Consider the following 25,774-nt stretch of genomic DNA (forward strand, 5'->3'; position numbering starts at 1 on the left):
TTCTCCATACCCTCTTCAGCATTTCTTATTTGTAGACTTTATAATGATGGCCATTCTGACCAGTGTGAGGTGGTACCTTATTGTAGGTTTGATTTGCATTCTCTAACAATTAGTGATGTTGAGCACCTTTTCATGTGCCTGTTGGCCATCTGTATGTCTTCTTTGGAGAAATGTCTATTTAGGTCTTCTGCCCATTTTTCTATTGAATTGTTTGGTTTTTTTGTTATTGGGTTGTATGAGCTGTTTGTATATTTTGGAAATTAAGGCTTGTTGGTCATATCATGTGCAAATATTTCCTTCCAGTCTGTAGGTTGTCTTTTCATTTTGTCTATGGTTTCCTTTGCTGTACAAAAGCTTGTAAGTTTGATTAGGTCCCATTTGTTTATTTTTGCTTTTATTTCTATTGCCTTGGGAGACTGTCCTACAAAAACATTGGTATGATTCATAGCATACAGCTCTTAGAGTTTTGATATGCAGTCTGTAACCACCACCATGATCAATGTATAGAACAGTGTCATCACCCACAAAAGTTACCCCATGCCTCTTTGTAGTCACCCCCTCTTCACACCTCAGCTTTTGGAAAGCACTGATTTTTTTTTTTGTCCCTATAGTTTTGCTTTGTAAGAATGTCATATATATATATATTTCTTGACTCTCTATTCTGTTTTATTGATCTAGATATCTACACTTCTCTAGTACAGTGCTGTCTGGACTATTTTTTTAACATCTTTATTGGAGTATAATTGCTTTACACTGGTGTGTTAGTTTCTGCTGTATAACAAAGTGAGTTAGCTATACATATACATGGGGATATATGTCTGGACTTTTTAGCCTTTATAGTAGGTCAGAAAATCAGGTAATGTGAATCTTCCAACGTTGTTCTTCAATTTCAAAATTGTTTTGGCTATTCTAATTCCTTGACTTCTACAAATAAATTTTAGAATCAGCTTGCCAGTTTCTACAAAAGTCCTGCAGGGATTTTGGATCAGAATTGCACTGAATCTGTAGATGAGTTTGGAGTGATCAGCTTTAAAACAAAAGCTTTTAAGTTCACTTAGGTCCCATTTGTTTATTTTTGCTTTTATTTCCATTATTCTAGAAGATGAATGCTAAATGACCACAATTCACATCAAAGAGTGTTCTCCTAGCGTATGTTTTCCTCTTGGAGTTTTATTGTATCTGGTATAACATTTAGTCTCTAACCCATTTTGAGTTTGTTTTTGTATATGCTGTTAGAGAATGTTCCAATTTCATTCTTTTATGTGCAGCTGTCCAGTTTTCCCAGCGCCACTTATTGAAGAGACTCTTTTCTCCATTGTGTATTCTTGCCTCCTTTACTGTAGATTAATTGACCATAAGTGCATGGGTTTATTTCTGGGCTTTCTATCCTTTCCATTGATCTATATGTTTGCTTTTGTGCCAGACCATACTGTTTTGATTACTGTAGCTTTGTAGTATAGTCTGAAGGTGGGGAACCTGATTCCTCCAGCTCTGTTTTTCTTTCCCAAGATTGTTTTGGCTATTTGGGGTCTTTTGTGTTTTCCATACAAATTAAAAAATTTTTTGTTCTAGTTCTGTGAAAAATGTCATTGGTAATTTGATAGGGATTGCGAATGTGGTTTTTTGTTTTGTTTTGTCTTTTTATTTTGGCATCTATGCACTTAACCACCTAGAATGTGGTGGTTCTTAATCCTGGCTGTGCATCAGAACCACCTGCATATCCCGCCAAGCCCTGCTGAATCAGACTCTTTGAGCTCTACTTTGGAAAGAAGCTCCATGCCTCAACACAGAGTCAGGGCTCAAATATGGGCATGCCTTTCCCCTCCCGTCTCCCTTTTTCTGCCTCCCTGGGGAAGATTTCTACCGCCAGCCTCTTCCTCTACCAAGTCTCAGACCTAGATAATTAGGGTTACCTTTGACCCATTCCTGCCAGATCTATGTCACCAGCCTGCACAACAGGTGGAACAGGCTCCAGGAGCTGCAGGAAGAAACAGCTATCCTTTGGATCATCCTTCTCCATGTGTCAGAAGCCATAACCCTGATTACGTGACTGCTGGGAAGGATGCTATGAGCCATGGTGTGTGTGCCACCCAATCTCTGCCTTTAAATAAACCACACCTGACAGCCCCATGCTATCCTGAGCCCCTTCAAGTTCCTGGAACCTCCCAGATGCTTCTGAAGGTAATTGTAGTTCAGCTGTGGTACCAGCCATACTTAAATTGCCCTGAATGTTAACATGGGAGGGAGTTCTCATACACCTCTAGGACATTCCTCTCTAAGTCAAAATTTGTTCATATGGCTTTTATGGTCCTATGTGATTGGGCCCCTGTGTATGCCTCTGGCCTAAGCCCTGTCACTCCCCATCGTTATCCATACCTCAGCCGTCCCAGCCTTTTGACTGTCCCTAGATCACACCTCAGGACTCTTGCACATGCCACTCACCCCAGCTAGAAACTTCTTCCCTTAGAACCTCACACTCAAATGTCACCTCGTCACAGAGGTCCTTCCTGACCAGCCAGTGTTAAGTCACCCTCACCCACCGCCCTGTCACTCTCCATCTCCCTAACCCGGTTTAATTTTCTTCATAGTACTTATCACATTCTACTGTTATCCTCTCTCTGCTTGTCTAGTTGCTTATTGTAGCTCTCCCCCACTAGATCGGAAGCTCCAGGATAGCAAAAGACTTGTGCATCACTGCTGTACCCTGCATGCCTCGAGCAATGCCAGGAACAAGCCGTCACTCAATAAGCAACTGTGAGAGAATGATACCTTTGTCATCAGCAGCAAACCAAAGACAGGTAGACACCTGAGGCAGGCACAGGGGACAGACACAGCGAGGAACCCCACACAGGGTAAGTCAGCTCACCCACTGGGTTTGAATCCCAGCTGCATCACTACTAGCTGTGACCTTGGTCTCACCTCTGGGGGATGTAACCTTGGGCTTCCTTCTCTGAGCCTCGGTTTTCCTCCTGCATAAAACCGGGAAAAGAATCAGACCTACCTCACAGTGTCATAGTAAAGGTAAAGGAGACACTACACTTTCAGCATGCAGCACAGAGCCAGGCCCATTGGATCAATAATCCTGGATGCGGAGTGGGATAGGGGCACGCACAAAGCCTGAGAGATGGCCTGTGTACCTAAAGGCGGCCCTGTTTGCACTTCCTTAAAAGGCAGATTCAAGCCCACTGCCCTGTGTTAATCTACCAAGCTTGTTACTGCTGGAGAAGCCAGACAGCACCACTTATCAAGTGTCCTTTTGGGGCTCCACAAATAATTATCTGGGGCACCTGCCAGGTGCCTGAGGGAAGACAGATGAAGCAGATGAGGTCTGTGCCCTCTGAGAACTTAATCCAGGAGCAGAGACAAGATAAAACACAGGATCAAAGATAACAGAGGGTAACTGTGAGACGGAAGAAGGCCGGGGACAGTCTGTTGGCAGTGGGTCAGCCTTGCTCCTGGTACACGAAGATAGGATGCCCCTCCCTGTGGGCCCCTCCATAGGATGCCTCTGCTGTCAAATAGAGTCGTGGTTAGGAGACCGTCCTCCCCAGCCAGGCACACCCTGTTTTAAATCGTGGATCCTGTGTGACCTCAAGCACATGACTTCACCTCTCTGAACCTCATCGCCTCGTTTATAAAATGGGGATAATATTAGGACCTATTTGCAGGGTTCATGGGAGAATTTAAGGAGCTTTGCATTAAAAATACTTGGCATGGGGCGTGGTGAATAGGAAAGGGGTGGCAAATGTTATGTTTATCCAAATGGGAAGCGCGTCAAAGAAACGTCTCTAGCATGTGCCACTTGAATTTATTTACATGGTGCTTGTGTGCTAGACAATGTCAGGGAATTGTCCTGACAAACATACGAGGAACGTACTATGTTTTTCATCTTTTTTTTTTTACGCATAACATAAAATGTATCATCTTAACCATTTTTAAGCGTACAGCTTAGTAGTGTTAAGCGTATTTACTTTTGTTGTGCAACAGATCTCTAGAACTTTTTCATCTAGCAAAACTGAAACGCTTCCCATTTCCCCCTCCGCCAACCCCTACTTTCTGTTTCTAGGAAAACACTATTTTAACTCTGTTTCACCAATCAAGAAAACCAAGACCAGCTACATACTTTGTGGGATTCAGGGCCAAATGAAAATGAAACTTAAAAGGAATGTCGAGACCGCAATATCAGAGCATTAAACCAAGCACAGGACCCTTCTGAGTGCAGTCACACAGGGCCCATGAAACAGGTCCCAGAGGAAACCAAGGTCCAGAGAAGTTAAAGTACTTTCCCAAGGTCACACAGCAAGTTTGGGAGCCCCTAAAATTACACGATTTCCTTAACTTATTGTAAACGCCCTGCAGGCAGGGGCTTTGATATGTTCACAGCGGATTGCCCAGCAGCCAGCACGATGCCTGCCACACACTGGCACTCGTTACAAAGTTCATATCTGGGGAAATGAATGAATAGGTCACATTCATCCTAGAGAGAAGAGGCTTCTCCAAGTTTCTGAGCTCTAACTGAGCTCTGACGCAATAACATTCCCATTCCCACTCGTCCATTTTTTTTCTTAACATCTTTATTGGAGTATAATTTCTTTACAATGGTGTGTTAGTTTCTGCTGTACAACAAAGTGAATCAGCTGTATGTATACATATATCCCCGTATCGCCTCCATCTTGCGTCACCCTCCCATCCTCCCTATCCCACCTCTCTAGGTGGCCACAAAGCACGGAACTACTCATCTTCTGCATTTACCTAGAGCCCTCGCATTCCTAGGAGAAGCAAGCGTGGCGTGTGTCTGTCTCTACATAATGTCCCCTGGCACTTTTATGAGGCCACACCTCTTCAGAACATTCCTGGTTTTGAGTCCCACTTTTATGAGGTGAAGTTAGAGGACACAGGACAACATGAGGTCCCTGGTGGCACGTTCTGGCTCCAGGTCCCTAGGTCACCCAGAGTCTGGTCTGAGGGTCAAGTCGCCTCTCTGATCTGAACACAAGAAAACTAGAACAGAAGTATACAAGTATAAGCAAAACATGAGGTGTTTTTGTTTTGTTTTGTTTTTTACAGTTATGGCATTAAGTGCTACCAGAGTTTAGGGAGCTAGCCTAATTTTGGTTTCTTTGAAAGGGACTCCATTTTTCTGTCTGTGTGTGAGATTCTTTGCTGGTAGTGGGAAGAAGGGAGGGCTGGAACTTCAGGAGCACATCAGTGGATTAATCATAACCCTGATCTCATGACCTCTTGTCATCATTGCTCTGTGCATGGCTCTCTTGCAGTTTAATTGTTCGTTCTTTCTTTTCATTAAAATAATGAATACCTGTGAACCTACCCAAGACCAAGATCATTACCAACAACTCTGGGTTCCTCTTCTGTATCTCATCCTTCCTTCTCAGAAGTAATGAGTCTCCTGAATTTTGTGTTTTCCAGTTGTCTTTTTGCCGATGTGTTATATCCGTATGACTAACTAAATAACGCATTGTTTAGTTTTACTAGTTTTTGAAATTCACAGAAAGGGTATTATATAATACGCCATCATCTGAGACTTGCTTTTTTGATTCAAGAACAGCTAAAAAGATTCCCATCACAATATTGTTACATGTAGCTGTATTTTACTTATTTTTCACTGCTGTACAATATTCTAGTGTCTGGATGGAGTTTAATGAATCTATTCTCATGGCATGGGCATTTGGGTTGTTTCAGCTTTTTGTTATTAAAAAGAGAGCCTCCATGAAATTCTTGTGCAAGTACACGAGTTAAATTTTGCCTTGGGTATATAACCAATATAATATGAGAAAGATACTATATATATTTTTTTGTGGGGGTGGGGGTGGGGGAGTGTTGCGTGGCTTCTGGGATCTTGGTTCCCTAACCAGGGATTGAACCCAGGTCCTCAGCAGTGAAAGTACAGAGTCCTAACCACTGGACTGCCAGGGAATTTCTGAGATACTATATTTCTGGTCTTTTTTTTTTATGTAACACAAAATTTATCATCTTAAACATTTTTAACTGTATGCTTTAGTAGTGTTAGATATATTCACTTTTTTGTGTAACTAGAATTAGAATTTTTTCGTCCTGCAAAACTGAAAGTCTATACGCATTGAACATCTCCTCCTCATTTTCCCCCTCCCCCAACCCCTACTTTCTGTTTCTAGGAAAGTAGCATTTTAACTCTGTTTCACAAATCAAGGAGTGGAATTACTGATTCATGGGGTATAGGAATGCTCAATTTTGCAAGAGAATCCCAAACTGTTTCTCCAAATGACTGTTCCAATGCACACCCCACAATGATCACAGGGGATCCCACTGTTCCCCATCTCCCCACACATGGTATTATCTTTTTTTTTTTTTTTTTGCCACACCACATGACTTACGGGGATCTTAGGTCTGGGACCAGGGATTGAACCTTCGCCCTCAGCAGTGAAAGCACCAAGTCCTAACCACTGGACTGCCAGGGAATTCCCAGTCAAACTTCTTACTTTTGCCAATTGAATGAGTGCTGAGTGAATACATGAATTAACGGTGGAGGGAAAATAGGTTGCTCATATCAATTTTCAAAAACTCAGTTCATATGAGGACTTAAATAATCAATGACCTTCAGCTTTCAGCAAATTAAGTGTGCCTTAAAATGCTGCTAAGAAGGCAAAATGGAAGGAGTCAAACATAAGGTTGCAAAAATATTCTAAAAACTAAAATCACCTATTATAAATAGATGTAAGATAAAAATAGTTTAAAAACAAAGTCCCTTTATAGATCATATTGTAGTTTGCATCAAATCATAACATATATATTTATGCTTTTTTCTTTGTTAACAATATATTTCACAATTTATTTTTATTTTTTATTTTAGAAATGGGTTTTTTTTTAAACAAGTTATTTATTTATTTTCGGCTGCATTGGGTCTTCGTTGTTGTGCGCGGGCTTTCTCTAGTTGCAGAGAGCGCGGGGGCTACTCTTCATTGTGGTGTACGGGCTTCTCATTGCGGTGGCTTCTCATTGCAGAGCACGGGCTCTAGGCACGTGGGCTTCAGTGGTTGCGGCATGCGGGCTCAGTAGTTGTGGCTCACGGGCTCTAGATCACAGGCTCAGTAGATGTAGTGCACAGACTTAGTTGCTCTGCGGCATGTGGGATCTTCCCAGACCAGGGATTGAACACGTGTCCCCTGCATTGGCAGGCGGATTCTCAACCACTGCGCTACCAGGGAAGCCCCGCAATTTTAAAAAGGATAAAATGATCTTTGCTCTGTGTATCCTATACACAGAAATATTCAAATAGATTACAGAGTTTAATTTAAACTCAGGAAGCTCATACATAAACTAGAAGGACACATAAGCAGATAAATATCTAAAGTGGGTACTGAATGGCCAGGAACTACTTTTTTAAGTATACAAATAAAGGTAAAAACCATGAAGGAGGGAATTCCCTGGTGGTCTTGTGGTTAGGACTTGGCACTTTCATTGTCGAGAGCACGGGTTCAGTCCCTGGTTAGGGAACTAAGTTCCTGTAAGCTGAGTGGTTCGGCCAAAAAAAAAAGTGAAGGGAAAAAGACTGATGGATTCTATTAAAAATGCAAAAATTTTTGTAGGCCCCAATATTAAATAAATATAAAGGTAATATAAGGGCAATCAATCAACCATCTGGGGAAGATACATTGGTGGTATGGGGATATATGTATCTACCTTTGATGAATTTGGCCTCAGAGTGTGCAGGCCAGAGTAAGAATCTGGTGATGTCACTGCTACTGGGGCACTTGGGGGATTGGATTATAAATGTATATAAATACAGTCTCCGCGGGGCAGGCCTCACTCTAACTTCTGGAGCCTGGGTAGTAGTCCAAGTCCCCTTCAGTGGACAGGCATAGCTTCTTCAGTCTCCCAATTAGGACATTTTAGCAAAAGGAAATAAGGTAGGAGATTACTAAATGTATGTGTTTGGTGGAGGTGTGAGGGTACGGTGGGTTTGAGAATGACAAAGGTATAAGATCCTAGATGTGAGAGCCCCAAAATTGCTACAGAGGAGGAGCTTGGAAAGGGATGCTTCATTCACCATAGGTATAGCACAAAAGGCTCTTCAAGGGCTTACAAAAATATTGGGGAGGTAGGTACAGCAGTGGCAGGGAATGTAGTTCCATATAACCAAAAGAAATTTACAAAATTGATATTAGTAAAGGAATCTGATGAAATGGACCAGATGTAACATTTTGTCAATTAGTCAGGCAGCTCAGTTAAATCTCATCAGGGACTTCCCTGGTGGTGCAGTGGTTAAGAATCCGCCTGCCAATTCGGGTTCGATCCCTGTTCCGGGAAGATCCCACATGCTGCGGAGCAACTAAGCCCCGTGCGTCACAACTACTGAGCCTGCAAGCCACAACTACTGAAGCCTGCCTGCCTAGAGCCTGGCTGCTCCTCAACAAGAGAAGACACCGCAGTGAGACACCCGCGCGCCGCAAGGAAGAGTTGCCCCCGCTCGCCGCAACTAGAGAAAGCCCACGCACAGCAACAAAGACCCAACGCAGCCAAAAATAAATAAATTAATTAATTAAAAAAAAAATCTCATCAAAAGTATATTTAATGTGGGTTGTGAGTACGTTTTGACCTGTTTGATGTGCTAAGGCGTGAGGTCTCCATAAATGAGTGCCGAGGGTGAGCAAAGCTTTGTAAAGGGCTCTTGGCTGAGGAGAACGGTTGGACCAAGTCATACCACTGACTGTATTCTTTCAAAGTACACTTACTCCTCTTCTGGCAGGGGTCTGATCTACTCTACCCTAAGGATGTGGCCTCCTTTGAATCCCATCAGGTTGATTAATTAAATTGGGTGTGGAGGAATTAACCAAAGACCACTTTGGAGGCAGGGATACCAAGACGAGTCACCATTCTCTTGTCCAGTTTTTCTTTCATTAGATGTGATTTTCCCCTTTTCATTCACACAGAGATTTTTTTCAAGAAAAGCAGCTGTTCTGCAGTGGACCCAAGAGCAAGAAAATTTTAGTGAGTTACCAAAGATAAAGGAGACAGAAATTTGTTACATGTGAAAAGCACTGATGATGTGGTTCAATTAAATTGTATTTGTGTCTCCGGGACTGCCCTTGATTTGCCAAAATCTTATCGCCATGGTATTTCTATAGGTTACATAAAAATGTATTTAGTTATTCAACAGATATTTCTTGAGTGCCTACTATGTCCAAGCAGTGTTCTAAGATCTGGGGATACAGTATAAGCAAAAGAGACAAAAACCCCTTTTCTCAGCTGAAGGGGAGACAGAGGATTTAAAAGTAAACATACACCCTGTAAGTAATGATGAGTGAGTGCTTGGAATAAAATTAAGAGTAAAAGAATGGAGAATGATGACGGTGCTATTTAGATAAGGTGGCCTCAGGAGACTTTTACAATAAGATAATTGATTTAAACCGAGTTCAGTAAGAATTTGGTGTGTGTATTTAGGAAGTCCCTGGCAAAATTTGCCACATCTTGGCTGTGTGACCTTGCTCCCAGTGACTAACTTCTCTGAGCCCAGCCTGTAAAATTCAGAGAGGATGTGGAAAATGCATTTGTAAATAATAGTGATTATTGCAGTTTATGAACACAATTTTATTACATTATGAATTTTATGAATGTAATAATAACTTCCCCATGCACCAAGGAAAAAATATTCCAATCTACTGAGGGGGTTCTTGGTACAGTTCCCGGCATGTATAATTAGCGATGGAATTTCGGACCCCGCCACTGAGCAGACATTCCCCTGATTCTGCGAATTCAGAAAGTGCATGATCGCTCACTAGCTTCAGTTCCCTCATCTATAAATTGGAGATAACGGTAGTGCTGACCACCTCGGGTTTTTTGTTGATGTTGTTAAACTAACATTTATTGAGCCACATTGAACCATGTGCCAGGGACGGTCCTAAACAATGGATATGTATTCATTAATTTAATCTCTAACAACCCAGTAAACCAAATACGATTTTTTTAAACAACATTTTATAATATAACCGAGGAAACTAAGGCACAGAGGAGTAAAATCTAGAGTCCCCACAGCTAGGATTCCAACCCAGACAACTAGGCTCCCGAGCGTGAAAATACTGTAAAGCGCTTTACCCCCATGCTTAATATATCAAGCATATACTTAAAGAGCTCAATATATCTTTACAGTAGTGGTTGTTATCAGTTCAAGCCCGGGGCTGCTCCAGAATTTCTCCTTAGGAAGAACTTTCGGTAACCAGTTTGTTGTAAGAGGAAGCTAGGGGTGCTTGCATAGCACCCATAGTTTGCTGCATTTCAACCATAATGCTTATTTAAACTGGGGGGAGGAATCGGTGGTTCCCCCCCGCCCTTTGAGGCAGATGGTTTCTTCCGTTCTCCCGGATGGTTTAGGTTACGCGCTCGGGAGTCACAAAGCACGGGGTCACGTGGGCGGGCCGGTGCGCTTTGTGACGCCGCAGGCCCCGCCCTTCGTCCCGCCTATGCGCGCACGTCAGGCCCGCCCCGCGCGCGTCGCCCGTGCAATCCCTGCTTAAGAGACCCCGGAGTGGGGCGCTCGTCCGAAGCCAGGCCGCGTCCGCCATAGTGGTTGGCTTGGAGGTGTCGCCGGCACCTGGCGAGAACCCGAGAGCGGCAGGGGGGGCAAAACAAAAAGGGAGCCGGCGGAGCCCTCGCCGTTGCCCGGCGGTTTCCGGGCCTAATCTTTCGGTACTGGGCCGAAAGGCGACGGAAGCGAAAGGCGAGAGAAGCGCGGAGCACTCGGCGAGAGGAAGCGTCGGGGAGCCTCGGCGGTGTCGCCAGGGTCAGCCGAAGCCCCCCGGCCGCTGGCTGGGGCCCGGGGTGGTGAGGAGGCGCTGCAAGGCCTAGCCGAGGCCTAGTACCGGCTTTGTGTCTGAGGCGGCGTTGGCGGCGGCGGCGGCGGGGGGGAGGCGGAGCTGGGGGCGGCCTGCGGGAAGGCCTCTCCTCCGCCGACCGCGCGTTTCGGCCTAGGCCGCGGGGCCGCCCGTGGCCTCCGGGGAGCAGGCGAAAGGGGTCTGTGTGTGGTGGGGGCCTGGGCCTGGGGCAGCCGACGCCGGTCGTCCGGAAGCCAGGAGGAGGCGAGAGGCCGCTCGTGGACTCCGGGCCTAGGCCCTCTCCCCTCAACCTTCTCCCGGGGCCTGGGTCACCCCCGTCCACGGAGAGAGAGACCAACCGGGAGGTGCGGCCGCGCTATGGACCCCTGACCCCGCGGGGTCGCTCGGACTTTAACGTGTGGACTGACCGCTACTGACTGCACCGCCTGCCCCCGTCTCCTGCCGGCCCTTAGCATGAGCGAGGGGGACCCAGCGGGGTGACATTGTGCCCGTTGGCGGATTCTCGCTTGCCCCCTGCCCCGTCCTCGTCCTCCTCCTCCCACATGAAGCGATTTTGAATATCCGGGGGGGGGGTGTTCTGGATTATTGTTTTTACGAACCCCCGCTTGTGGCTGGGGGGGTTATTTAATCTGAGGCCTTAGGGTCCTTCGGTGTCTCTTGAGTGTTCTGTGTGTGTACATATTTTGCTCTTAAGTTTATAAATATACATACATTGAGCGTGTCCACGTCTCCTCGCTGAACCTTAGGAATCCTTTGGCACCATGTCCTGTGTGCATTATAAATTTTCCTCTAAACTCAACTATGATACCGTCACCTTTGATGGGCTCCATATCTCCCTCTGCGATTTAAAGAAGCAGATTATGGGGAGAGAGAAGCTGAAAGCTGCCGACTGCGACCTGCAGATCACCAACGCGCAGACGAAAGAAGGTAAGAGCCACAGGGGCTCCAGATCCTCGCTGGTGGAAGAGAGATGCTGGTGGCGAGGTGCCTGGCAGGAGACTAACCGCCATGATGTCTCTTGTGGGACTGTTCGTCAAACACTTTGCGGACGACTTTCATTGATAGCCAAGGGTTGCAGCAGTCGGCCCTGGAGTTTGACTTATTTGATTTCTACGTACTTGGATCATCTGGAACAGGCTGATCCCCAGTCGTGCAAAGTCTGATGATTCCTCCCAAATGATTTTTTAAAACGAGGATTTCCGTGGCACAGGATGGGGGTGTCGTCCAGGTTCTCTGAGTGCTTGCCCTGGGGCGTTTTCTAACCTGTTTTTCTTCAGAAGGAGGAGAGGAGCGCATAAGCCAGGCTGCTTATTAGTTAAAGCAGCACTAGAGATACTTTTCTACCTTTCTAACCTAACCACGTTTGAGAGTTTAATGGCAAATTCTATGTTCTCTTCTCCTTCTCCTGATTTATTTAGTTAGTTTTAAATTTTGGAGTTGCCTGCGTTGTGGTGAAAGATCCTCACTTTAATGTTTTAGAGGATTTAATCCAGCCAGTCTTTAATGTTGGAATTGCTTTTGGAACTTGGTATATTCCGGTGTGACCACTTTTGTCTTGTGTGTAAATTCCAGAATTAGTAATGCAGTAATTAGGTAGTTGAACTCTTAGTTCATCACATTACTCTCAAACTTTAGCAATTTCGTAAAGATCAAAAGTACAGGTTTTTCTTTTTTTTTGAATAGTAATTGCTAGACTTTACATGATTATGTTGATACTAGGATACTGAAAAATAGTCGGCTGCTACCATATGAGTAGCTTATTTATAGAAGCCACTCATTGGAATCTTTAAGTTCTTTCTCCTTTTTAAAAGCAGTTTATACAATATTGAGAATGTAGCATAGGTATGAGAATGAGACAAAATGGCCTTTTCAGGTTCTGGCTTTGAGCTTGTTTTGGTTTCTTTTTCGCATTACTGTAATGCTGATGTGTAGTTTTTAGTAGGTCAGTCTTTTGAGTTTTACTGATGGGATGAGAAGTAAAGTGAAGTGCTAGTTAGGATATTTCATTGATCACTACATTTGGCTTAAGGTGGAACATGGGTTCTTTTAGTTGAAATTTGGGGTGGGGGGCCCACATCTAGCATATAGTTTGGTAGGTAGAGTAACTCTTGTCATGTACAAGAGCTGTTTTCCATTTATCAGTACATCCAGACATAACTAATTGTGTTATGTTAAGAAACTACTACTGGCATATCACAACTCAAAAATACTCAATAAGGAAGAACTTTATATACTCACTTGATAACACGTGAAAGAATAGTCTCCACTTCCCCCCCCAACTTTTTTCAGTGTATCAGACCTAAGGGACACTTAATGTGAGGCTTTAGTAATTGTAATTATGTGGGAAAATTACTGGGGATCATGAACAGTTGAGAAACAGCTTTTAAAAATATTATTCAAGAAAATACCTTAAAGAAGATATTCTTTAAGGCCACAAAAGCATCCCTTAAGCATTATAGTCACGCTTAACAGAACAGATGGATTTACACGAATTTTAGGCCATCTTTATATGTTAGTGATACTTAAAGAATGAGAGGAAAGAAAATATAAATGATATTAGAGAATATTAAGGCAATTTTAATCACATACTACGCAATTTCATATTTTACTGGAGTATAACAGGATTTAATCATTTAAGGCTAGACTTTGTCCATCTTTTCCACCTAATAATTGATAACAACTTTGTTAAACTGGAGTAAATTATTGTTGATGGAATTCTTGTCCATGAATTTAAGAGTTTTGTCATGTGTTGTGTTTTTTTCTAAGCCAGGAAATTATATGATAGTTATTTTTACAAACGCTGAAAGCAGGGAAGTGCTTTGCCCAGCAGCATATTTTTTATGTATTTGTGAACTGTCATTATTGGAGAAAGCTTTGCTATTAGATTGGTTAAGAGAAGAGAAAATTTGCATCTTATGCAGTCCTCAAATTAGGAGAGAAAAAGATATCTAGGCACTTAATGAGTTTTATGAGAAATAGCATCCAGTGTCACAAGGTAGCTGAGTAAGAATGCCACTTGGTTTTAGCACCATCCAGTGAATTAAAGAGGACAGAATAAATATAGCTTCCTAGTTAGGAGATTGCCTAGGAAAGAATGCCAAACTGGATCACTTTCGTTTGTTTGAATTAATATTTCTATCATGTTTCTATAAAACATTCCTTACAGTTTTGGAAATCTGTCCATGTTTAGGACTCTTACATCTTAATTAGACTAAAATGCTTGGATCAGAATTTCATGTTTTAGATTTAAGAATTCTTCTTCTTTATTTCTAGACTGTATTTCAAAATGAATCTCAAATTATCTTTTTTAATGTTTTTCCTGAATAAACTTGTTTTCCTAATTTTCTGCTTATTTGCAATCCCCCTCCAAAAAACACACACACACACACAACAAAACAACCTTTATCCTGAACTTAGTGTGAAAGATTTGGAAGCTGAGGATGAAGTATTTTCAAGACTGTTTCTCCATTTCTTAAATTCATCTTGTTTTTCATTTCATCCATAGTCTTCATGTTTTGGATCCGAAATGACAGTGTTGCATAGAAAGGGTCTTTTGAAGTTAACAGACTACTTATTAAGGAGGTATTTAAAGGGTAAGAAATCATCAGTGTAACTCAGATACTTTAAAAGGTCAATTAGAAAGCATGTGGCATCAGGGCACCAGACTTCAAGCTTGACAGAGCACTGTGTTGATCAAATGAATAAGTTGGATTGGAGAGCTCATGAACATATTTGCTATTTGTTCCCACAGTGAACTCTTTTGAGGGTTGTTACATAGGTAGAAGCTTAACTGTCCTGTGTTTGACACCAAGTTTTGGTTCCAGAATTTTTTAAAGATACCCCACCTCCCCTGCTCCCAGTTTTTCTTACTCAGATCTTGCTTGGAATTTGGGACTATCCTGAACTATCCAAAAGGTAATGATTGTAGTCTTACATTGGTATGCGAAATCTAGGAAATTGCATCACTCTAATTGGATACTTGTGAAGATACAGCTTACTACCTGAAATATACTGAAAAGAGCCCTTTCCTGAACACTTCAGTTTATAACAGGAAATAGTAATAGTGTGATTAAAAATAATAGAGCTGATACATATATAAAAACTTAAAATGCTTACATATGTGATAAACTTAAAATAATTAGAACAGTGGTAGTCAGCCCCTAGGTGCTGAGTAACAGGGAATCAGGTAAACTCAGTAATCTTAAAAGAGTGAACCCTGATACCTGATTGTATGATTAAGGGAGATGGGTACATTTTTACATCTGTCTCCCTGTAGTGGATTATTTTTCTTTTTGGTAATTTTACAAATTCCTTTCATAGCAAATCTTTTTTTTTTTTTTTTTAACCATAGTTGAATTCATTGGTCCAGCTTCTTTTTTAATTTCTTTCTTAGGAAAGTATTGCAAGCAATAGTCCAAAGAGTAGAAAAATTCTTCCTCCCTGTTTGTCTTCTGAGAAAGTGACATCCTTGTTCATCCAGTTGCTTAAGCCAGGAACCCAGGAATTCATACCTGATTCCTCTTTCACCTTCATCTCTGCCCCCGCATCCATCCGAAAGCCTTCGTTCTACCTCAAAACACTCTGACTCTTGATTTCTCTGTCACATTCCAGAACAGATCATTATTGTCTCTTACCTAAACTACGCAGCAATCTTCATATTAGTCACCCTGTTTCTATTCTTGTTCCCATGCAGGTTCATTCTCCACTTAGATACCAGAGTTATCTTTGTTTTTAATATTGTTTTTAAAATTGTCATCATTTTTATTTAAAATCCTTCAGTGGCTTCCTGTTGTACTTAGAAACAAGATATGAAGCAGTATATGTAATGTGTACCTTTCTACCTGTATTTCAAGTCATTCTTTCATTTTCATCAGCTCTTCTGGCCTTTTTGTGTCATTTTTTCACATGCTTTTCCCTCTATCTGAAACATTCTTTGTCCGGTGTTTTTGCACATCTTGCTGGCTTCTTAGTCTCACATGTCAGTTCCTCAGAGGGGCCTTCCTTGAATCAACATACTATCCAAAGTTGCATCCACTTTTAATTCTTTATTACAAAGCCCTTTATTCTGTATTTGAAATGTGTCATATTTTAATTTTTTACTGTGTCTTCCCCAGTAATACTGTGTTTAGGGCCTAGGAGAGATAGAATGTTTGCATTCTAAATAACAGCTTTTTCTCATGTAGTTCAGGTGTTCTGCATTACTGGCTAAATAGAGAATGACTTAGTCTTACTGAGATTTGGGGTTCCACAAAAGTAGAGGTGCCAGAGCCAAGAACCTGCTGATACTATTGGGTGTCCTTTTAAGAGAAACCCCTTATGGCTTTGGATATTTGTTCTGACAATTTCAGTAATCTAGATGTAAGGAGCATGTAGTTACTAATGCTCCTTTATATTTAAGATCATTTCCCGTAACATATATGTCTGGTTGAAGTTTTCTATTTCTTGAGGACTATGAATTATCCAAATCCCAAATAGAAATTCAAATCTTTATCTTTTTATTTACAGAATATACTGATGATAATGCTCTAATTCCTAAGAATTCATCTGTAATTGTTAGAAGAATTCCTATTGGAGGTGTTAAATCTACAAGCAAGACATACGTTATGTAAGTATTTATTAAATCCCATGTTTAAGTTCTCAAAATAGACTTTTTTTGTGAGAAAGAACAAGTATATTTTAGAACTGAACTCATTACTTTACCCTGATAAGTATGTCTTCTTAATCCTTAAAATTGTGAGGATGAGTTTGTTTTTTCCTGATTTCTTCCCCCAGCTAACTTAACCTCTAGTTAGGAGTAAGAGCTAATTAGAAAGATTTTTTGCTCTGTATAGGTAATATTTACAAAGACAAGAAAATGATGTTCAAATTAGTGAATAAATATTTCTGAACCCTTCTTTGGTTTTTGTTTGCCTGTACACTTTTTCCCCCTACCATTTTTCCACTACAGAAATGTATATTAAATGTCTTAAGAGATCTGTCCTAAATGTTTTGTCAGCATCAAGAGTATTCAGTAATGCTAACATTTGTTCCTAATCAGTACGGGGCTTTTGTTGGGAAGCAACCACAGACACTGGAATCAGGCTTAGGTTTGACTCCATTTACTACTTCCCACCAGTTGTGTGAAGTTGTATTTGGGTAAGTTACCTAAAGTTTGTGACTCAGATTCCTCAAAATAAAATAGGGATATGAGTATTTAACTCCAGGGAGTTGTAGGAATTAAATAGTGCCTGGCACATGGTAAATGCCCTTTATTGGAGTAAGAATGTGGTAATATCCTAGGAGTGGTCTAGAGCTTAAGAAATGCACTAAAGGGGCAGGATTAAAACTTTATATCTAACTTTCTCTGCTTTCTTGAAATTTCAATGGTGATAACAATTAAAATATGTGAAAAGGGTAGCAACTTGAGCTATTTAAAGCGTAGAGATTTTTACCTTACTTGAAATTCTGGCAAATTCTGCTTTTGGTCAATGAAATATTCTGGAATTTGCCAGTCCTAGGAAATGGAATGTGTTCTTGGAATTGAGGGAAAATAGTCATTTCCTGGAGCTTTACCTCATGTGGACAAGTTTTCTAAGAATATTCTCATTAGTTTAGTGTAAAGTTATATTCCATACGTTAATGTTTGGAGGTTCTTTTGTGTAATATCTTCTGTATAGCAACAACTGAAAAAGCTGAATACTTTTATTTTTCCTATAAATACCAAGTGAACTATGTGCCTTTTACTTTACATAATTTTGAGACATGGTAAGAGAAGAATTAATTCCTAGAATCTAGTGTGAAGTTATTCCTTAATTTACCAAGTGCTTTTTAAAAATAGCAAGCATTCGATTTCAGTAGATTTTTTTGATATTCAGAGACTTTGAGGAGAGAATTGTTCAAAGTATTAATACTAGGGAAAATAGTTGCCCCTTAAAGAATTAAATGTGAATTCACTGTGTATATGATTTCCTTTGTAATGTACTTGCCTCGTGAAGTGCCTTTGAATTTGTTGAGCAAATACTAGTAAATTAAAACTTCATTTTTATCTCAGGACTTCCAAATCATGCACAGATTTAGAAACTCCATTCATACGCTGTCTGACATTTCTTTGTAGTCAGGATAGTATAAACTTAAAACTAAAACTAAGCCTTTAAAGGCTGTATTTTAGCAACTTGACTCTTGTCCCCTTTTCTGTGTGGACTTTTAAAGGAATTTCTCCTTGAGCTTATTTGTGTATGTATTTTAAAAATCAGTTTGTTCAGTTCTCCATAACCAACTTATTTAACTTATTCTTTTAACCAAAATACTCTGTCAGACTGTTGATTTTTTTGGAACTTAAAATTCTTATTTAGTCTTTGGTCATTGTCTTGAGACTTTTTTAAAAAATTAAACTGCCAACCTTTCTGGATTTCAAATTTAGTTTTTGGAGCACAGCAATTTCTCAGGAATCCAAATTAAAAAATGTTAACAACAGTGGTCTTGCTTTAAGGAAATCCGATGTATGAAAATTCACGTCTGTACCTATTAAGAAACTGAGGAATAATATTATTGTTCAATCTATTAAGAAATAACGACAAAGTTTCTTAAATAACAAAATCCTCATACTACCTTTCAGAAAACATTTATTGTATAAGTGGCAAGGTACACATCTATTCTAGAATTCCCCAGTATGGATTTTTTTTTTAAAAAACAGAAATGCATCTTAAACTGTTCAAAGATAGTAAAGATTAATCAAGGAAATGTGTTTATTACTTCTGAAATTGGCTGTTTTAAAATCTTTATGCCAAGGAAAAATTGTGTTCCTAAAAATGTGTGATTAGAGAGATGTTTTTATCACAAAAATTCATTAATAGCTACTCACAGAGAGCTAATGCTGATTTTCTTTTTGTCGTTTTAGAAGTCGAACTGAACCAGTGATGGGAACTTCAAAAGCAGTATGTAAAAACACAATCTCACACTTTTTCTACACATTGCTTTTACCTTTATAATGTAGCAGTGAAGTAAATCATTTTAGAACTTAATATCCAACTGATCATAGTACATATTGTAAATAAAATGTATTTGATTACAGCTCAGTTGAATATGGATATATGTGGCATAACTTGCACACTTTATTTTGTAGAAATGGGTAGTTTGTGCCCAAAAAACACTGTTTCATATTAAATATGATAGCATTCTTCCTGTATGACGCTGTGTTGTACAGTTAATGTATGATCTTTTTTTAGATCATGTAGGTTTTACACTAATGAACATGGTAACATGTTCTACATCTGTCTGTCTATAGTTAGTATTTTGTATGTATGTACAGGCTGTTGTGTGCTTTTTGTTTCTTGCAATAAAAAATGTTTGGAGTGTATATTTTGCCATTTTCACGTTGTATCACTTAGTTTTTCTTTTTTTGGTTTTTGGTTTTTTTTGGTTTTTGGTTTTTTTTCTGCCTGATTGATGGCTTTGAAAAATGCATTAGCAACATCCAAAGCATATATTTAAGGTTTGATTCTTTCTCCAGTTTCAGACACGTCATAGAAAAGAGCTTTCCAGAGACCATTGATGCAGCTTTTATTATTTACTTTTGCTTTATTTGGCAATTTTGAGCTCCTATTCTTTGTTTATATCTGTACTGTAAAGTGAAACCTGGAATTGGGCCCCCTACAAGTATATCAGTGTCTCGTCGATGATTTTGATGATTTTATACAATTGAGTACACCGTTCTCAAGTTTTAACAGAGGTCTTCTACTTCTCTAGTCTGCTCAGTTGTCCAAATTAAAATATTTCCTGTTTCTCATAAGATATTAAAATGCTGCATTAATTGTAAGCCAGCTGAAAGCTGTAGCTTATCAAAGGTAACTCCCCTTAACCAGGGTAACATCTTAACCTTAAGTATGACACCATTTTGACTTCGAGCTTTTAAGTGAAAGGTAGCAGCATTCCTAAGTTGTGGGGTGAAACATCCATTTCAGAACAGAGATCTGTAGTAATTGGGTTCTGTAAACTTGATGGTGCTCTAAACATTTGACTGCTCAGGCTTGATTTGTACACAATACAAGATGTCTGAAATCTTCACTTAGAATTTAAGGGTATTGCTTGCTGTTTCAACTTTATCCTTTTAAAATGCTACTGATCTTTTAATTGTGTATCAGGCATTTCACTAACCTTGGATCATTGGATCTTAAACATGATAACATAGAATATCTGAACTTTGGACTTGTTCTCTATAAAGTATATGGCCTTTAGTTCTCATGGAACTAAATATAGTGATTCAAAAATCACAACTCTTAGTGTTTTGGGTTTTTTTTTTCCCCTCTTTGGGGTATATGGGTTTTTTTGGGGGGGTTAAAGCGTAATGCTGTAAAGACTGTCCACAGTTTCTGTTTTGCTGGTGATTGGTTTAAAACTGATTTTTATGTATCCAAATGCTAGCACAAATCAGATTGACTATACTGGTGACTGTAGTAGTTAATGTAACACATTTTGTATAAAGTACATTTTATATAGTATTTAAACTAATTCAGATGAAGTTTTATTTCTTGAAAACAATTATTTCCTTTTTGTTTATTAGCATGTGTATGAACACAGATCACATGTTCATAAATAAAGTTAACGTTCTTTTAGCCTTGTGTGTTCCCTGGCATGTCTGTATTACACTTACAAGAAGCAGTTTATTTTATGCTTATTTAGGTTTCTCTTTTCTTTCTTCTTTTTTTAAAAAATAACTTTAAAACTGACTTTGATTTTTAGGTAGAATAATTTTAAATGGAGATATTAAGTAACTTAATATCCCCATCATTTATTTGCTTGGGGTACACTTGCTGACATTTAAGATTTGAGAGAATATATTCATAAAGTGTAATTAGTGCCCATCTTAGGAGACTTACGTGCATTGTGCAAATTCACAAAAGCCAATTAAGACAGAATCACTAAACCAGATTTTTAAATTCTAATTAGTAAATGTATGTACACATTTGATAATTTAAGCCAGCTCTAATCAAGGATGACTGTTTCTATCTATATTCCACAACTTTTGTTTGTAGTCATCCTTCTATGTTGGTACTCCAAAGCTGCGGGTTCTTCCTGCTTACATTTTGTAAGATCCTTTAATTTCAAGCAAATATAGTTGGCATAAAAGATTTCAGATTCTTGCTTCCAGATGCAAGACCACAAATTAGATGTGAGAATGTGGGTTAATTTTGATGTCTATAGTGTGCATTAATCAGTGTTTTTGGAGACTATTTTTTTTAAGTAGGGTTTTTTTTAAAATCTGAAAGTTACTGTATTTATAGATGTTTAGTACGTATAAATTCCTAGTTTCTAAAGCATTTCTTGTCAGCATTTTACACTTATTTCTTAGTACCTTGCTATATGTAGAAAACAATTGGATGCCTTTCTAAATTTGTGGTAAATTTGACTTGTGAATTATAAGGTATTAAAGTGTTATAGGGATTATTTGGTGGAAAAAGGTGATTTAGATGCTGTTGAATATCTGAAACCACTTTTAACCAGATAAATATATACTAATAATAACAAGTTGGCAGAAATCTAAAACGATAGGAAAGCCCAGCATAATAACAAAAAGACAGCTATATCTTAGGAGTGGGAAGAACAAAAAAATGTTAGTTTTTTAGTTCCAACAATAAAAAAGGGTGATATAACTGATTGCTTTCTTTCTAAGGAAATGATCAGTATGCATATTCTAGACAGTAATAGGCTATTTTTAAAGGCTGTTAATTTCATGGATTGACAGCAGTTTGTTCAGTCCTTGTTTCTTAAAATTCAGGTAATTCCTGGTTGATATATCAATAAAATGTTACCCTCTTCAAAATAGATTGAATAGGTCAGAATTTGTTCTGGATAAAAATAGTCTATTTATGTGTTCTTTCAATTTTTCTTTTTTAAATTTACCTCCTGAGATACTCGTTCTTTAAGGAAAGAACACTTCAAAGCTGCACGAGAGTGAGAACCCACTGGTGGGTTATATGGCTAGGAATGTATGTGGGATTAGTGCATTATGGACTCTGTAGTCCCTCGAAGTGGAGCTAAGAACCTTTTGTTTAAATAAACATCCCAGTAATAATATCCATCAAACTAACATTTAAAATTCTTAAGATATTTATAAGATGTATTTTAAATTTAGCCAACATCAGTTTTGTTTCCATTTATTGAATTACTGCTGTGGTGGGCATTGGGCTAAGAACTTCATATCGAAACTGATTACATTTCTGTTTGGGGCTCTAAGTCATGCTGCTTTTATTTTAATACTCTTAGTTCTCTGTAATACCTGAAAAATACATGATGAAGACTCACTTTTTTTTCTTTGATGCAGACAACTTGTTACATTCTCTCCATTTTAAAGAAGAGTTCTGACCAATAATGCATGAGAAATGTATAACATGTCGAATAAGCGGCCCACTTACTGCATAGGAAGCTAATAATGTTTTCATTTTGGTACACTTGTAGGGAAATCATATCTTTAGAGTTAGAGGCTGAAGGTGTGTGCATACACACATACATAAACATTTTTTTTAAACTGATATTAACATATTCAGGGGAACAATAAGAAGTTTTAAATGTCACATTTGAAAAAAAATGTTTTTTAAAGCCCTTTTATATCCATGTTTAATACTTGCTCTGTTTGATTAAATTAACTTTCTTTTCTCTGCATATTAAAGTCCATTCTGTAACTGCTCTCTTTGCCCTGCCCCGGGGTACCTTTTGTTTCCCTTTATTTGGCTTAACATCTTTGCCCTGATAAAGCTGTGGTTTCTTTGGCAAGATTAGCTATTGTTACTCTTTGTATGGGAGAATAAATGAACTTATTCAGACTGAGCAGTACATACTCAAAGAAGAAAAAGTAGCAATTATCTGGAACCTGTTTTATTAAAACAATTATCTGAGCCTTTAAAGAGCTGCTTGTTTTTACAGTGTTATGTAATGGCATTATGGGAAAGTTCGAAAGATTTCTTATTCTCTCTTCTAGTGTACATTGTCTTGAGCATTATCAAATTTAGAGACCATTGATAGACATGGGACTCTTTCTTAGTATTAAACCACCACTCTGAATAGGTTTCCTATGTGATATAGTGTTCTTTACCCTGTTTTCTCATTGTAATTGAGTCCCTATCAAACGTTAGCCTTTATTTACTGTATGTGGGATGTGTGGAGAAGGATAAGTGGGGTGAGTTACATTTCAGCTTTAAAACAAGATAACATTCTTTAGAAAACGTCTAAGAAAAATGCCCAGTATTTGAACATTAAGTGGCAGTAGGGACTAAATGATCACTTTCAGATGTTTTCAGTGTGGAACTTGAATGTGTGTTTAATTTTTTGTGAACAGATTGATGACTCTTCTGCATCTATTTCTCTGGCCCAGCTTACGAAGGTATATATATATATATATATATTCTTGAAAATATAAATCTTTTTCTAACATCGTATTTTTTTGTTGTTGTTTAATGTGGAACAGTGTTTTAAGAGGGGTTGGGGGAGGAGGTATTTTGCAGACACATTGTACGTACTATTACTATCCTGTAAAGAGTAGTTGCTGTTTTGAGAAGATAGGGGGAGTATTTTGAAATCAGCTTCACCATAATGTTGGAGTATTGTTCATCTTCAAGACAGAAGAAACACATGAAGCTACACTTACTCGCTTTTTTCCCCTCATACATTTTGTTTAATTATACATTGGAAACTAGCAAATTTCTGGAGGAATTCCCTGGTTTTGGCTGTAAATTATGTGGACTTTACGCAGCCAAAATAGAAGCTTTCCTTTACACGGACGATTGCGTGGTTATTTCTTGAATATTTGAATTGATCCCTTGAAGGTCAACATTTTAAATGTGATACAATTGTTTCTTTATGCTATAGACTTGTAGTCTGTCTGCATTAGAAAAAGTTTTAAACAACCTAATTTGTTTGAACACAGACTACATGAATTGTGTAAATGTATAAAGTTGTTTGCAGGAATATACCAATGTGTATGTTTGGCAGAGGGGAAAATTGTTACCTCCTGGAATCATTGTATATGCCATGTTTTGCGATAAGATTGCTTGCAATTTTCTGCTCAACAATGTGTACCTTTTGTTTGGGAAAGCACTAGTGATGGATTAATTTTTAAAACAATAGACTTAGTTTGCAAATTGTGCCTTTAGGGGAAAAAAGGCAAATATTACAGATCAGGCAGATTTTTGAGGGCCAAGAAGGAAGTTTTCCAGTTTTCCGAAAATCATTTTTTCCCTATCAGAAATGTAAAACCAAATTTATCAACCGAGGTTAATGAGTTAGATGAGTTTTCCATTAGTGCTGTCCCTATCTTGTCTTTGGCTTTGTTATAGGTTTTGTCCTTATCCCCTAGACTGTATCCCCCAAAATGTCCTAGTAACAAATACAGCTTTTTAAGTTCCTGTTGTGGGAAAAGTAAACATTAAAGTTGATGATTCTAAAACATGAAGTGGGCTAAAACCAATCTCTATAATTTTTTAATGCAAAGTGGTTTAGCATAGAGTTAACATCTTTAGCAATTTATAGTTCACTGTTTTAATTCATGTGTACTGTAAGGACCATATTTGAGTTTTGGTCTATTCCTACCATTGTTTCTTTGTGGGAAGCAGTTGCGGAGGTTTGGGGGATTTTTTTTTTTTTTTAAACTATCTGTAAGTTACTGTTTGGGTTCAAACAAATTAGTTGTTCAACATCTGTAATCCAGTTTTCTGTAAATGTTGCTGTTGTTCTAAGCTCTGTTAATGTTAAGCATTCTTTGTATATAAAATTACAATAAAGTGTTAAAACTGGTTGCTTGTTTTGTGGATGAATGTAAAGCTAAAACCTAATGAATGGCTGATATGAGTGCTAGATGCTTGAAGATTCAAGTTATTAGGCCTCACTCCCTTAGACCCTGCTTATATCTAGACTATTGTATGTAATACCTTAAAGTTCATAAATCTTTGGAGAGTTGGATTTAAAATTTGAATGCTCAGTGCATGTGCTTTGCACTTAGTTTGAAATTTGACACCACTACCTAAAGAGCCTTCTGACTTGTAGTATCTGCTGCATAATATGTTCAATTGTTCTACCCCCAACCCTACCTCCAAGTTATGTGCTTGACATTTGATGCTTAATGCTGTGACACTTGAACTATTTTTAAGACTTAAAAACATCAAGTGTTTCTCTCCTAGCTTAATCTCAGTTTTTAACTCTTAGAAGAGTAGTATGCAAATCTTAAATGTAAGGTACAAACAGGGTCTAAGGTTTGAGTGCCCCCAGAAAGACTTTCTTCAGCACCATAGACACCCAAACATCATGTAATGACCTAATGAACTCCCAGTGCGTCTTCTAGGTTATACTTGTAAATAACTGTTTTTATGCAAGATTAGATACTGCTCTTTACAGGATGAGTGGTGTTGTCTTTGGCTGTGTGGTCTTAAATGTGTTTCTAATGTGTGTGTCAAATAATTACCTGTTAAACAGACTGCCAATCTGGCTGAAGCCAATGCTTCTGAAGAAGATAAAATTAAAGCAATGATGTCGCAATCTGGCCATGAATACGACCCAGTCAAGTAAGTTCATAAATACTTTATACTAATAGGTACTTTGGGGTGGGGTCTCCCTCCCATATCAAAAGCATTTTTTTCAAGTCTTTGTGTACATGTAATTTTTTTTTCCCCTTTCAGTTACATGAAGAAACCTCTAGGTCCACCACCTCCATCTTATACTTGTTTCCGTTGTGGTAAACCTGGCCATTATATTAAGAATTGCCCAACAAATGGGGTAAGTTCAAAGTAGAAGCTATGATACACCTTATTTTTCTTAAAATCTTTTCTTAGCCATATTATTTTTCTTGGTAAATACTGCCTTCTCTATTACAATGGCAAATGAGCATAGCTTTTAGAGCCAAACTGCCAGGCTTCAAATCTTGACACTGCCACTGAGTGAGCAAGTTACTTGATTTCTCCAAGCCTGTTATTTCTTCTCTGTGA

At 38.9% G+C, this 25,774-nt stretch overlaps 1 protein-coding gene and 1 long non-coding RNA gene across 3 annotated transcripts in view; both read left to right on the plus strand.

The window, feature by feature from the left end:
- The first annotated feature begins 1,968 nt into the window (after positions 1-1,968).
- LOC132504854 (uncharacterized) lies at positions 1,969-9,047 on the plus strand. Its single transcript, XR_009535131.1, has 3 exons — positions 1,969-2,181; positions 2,658-2,852; positions 8,928-9,047. It is a non-coding gene; the product is annotated as an uncharacterized LOC132504854 (long non-coding RNA).
- A 1,445-nt stretch (positions 9,048-10,492) lies between these two features.
- Positions 10,493-25,774, plus strand: part of RBBP6 (RB binding protein 6, ubiquitin ligase) — a 32,167-nt gene continuing 16,885 nt past the window's right edge. For both annotated transcript variants that reach the window (XM_060122268.1, XM_060122269.1), the window contains exons 1-6: positions 10,493-11,753; positions 16,332-16,431; positions 18,703-18,739; positions 23,137-23,181; positions 25,266-25,354; positions 25,469-25,565. In XM_060122268.1, coding sequence (XP_059978251.1) covers positions 11,588-11,753; positions 16,332-16,431; positions 18,703-18,739; positions 23,137-23,181; positions 25,266-25,354; positions 25,469-25,565 — 534 coding nt within the window. In that variant the 5' untranslated portion in view covers positions 10,493-11,587. The remainder of the gene's footprint in view (positions 11,754-16,331; positions 16,432-18,702; positions 18,740-23,136; positions 23,182-25,265; positions 25,355-25,468; positions 25,566-25,774) is intronic.

The sequence above is a fragment of the Lagenorhynchus albirostris genome, chromosome 15 (genome assembly GCF_949774975.1).
Source record: "Lagenorhynchus albirostris chromosome 15, mLagAlb1.1, whole genome shotgun sequence".
NCBI classification, from domain to species: domain Eukaryota; kingdom Metazoa; phylum Chordata; class Mammalia; order Artiodactyla; family Delphinidae; genus Lagenorhynchus; species Lagenorhynchus albirostris.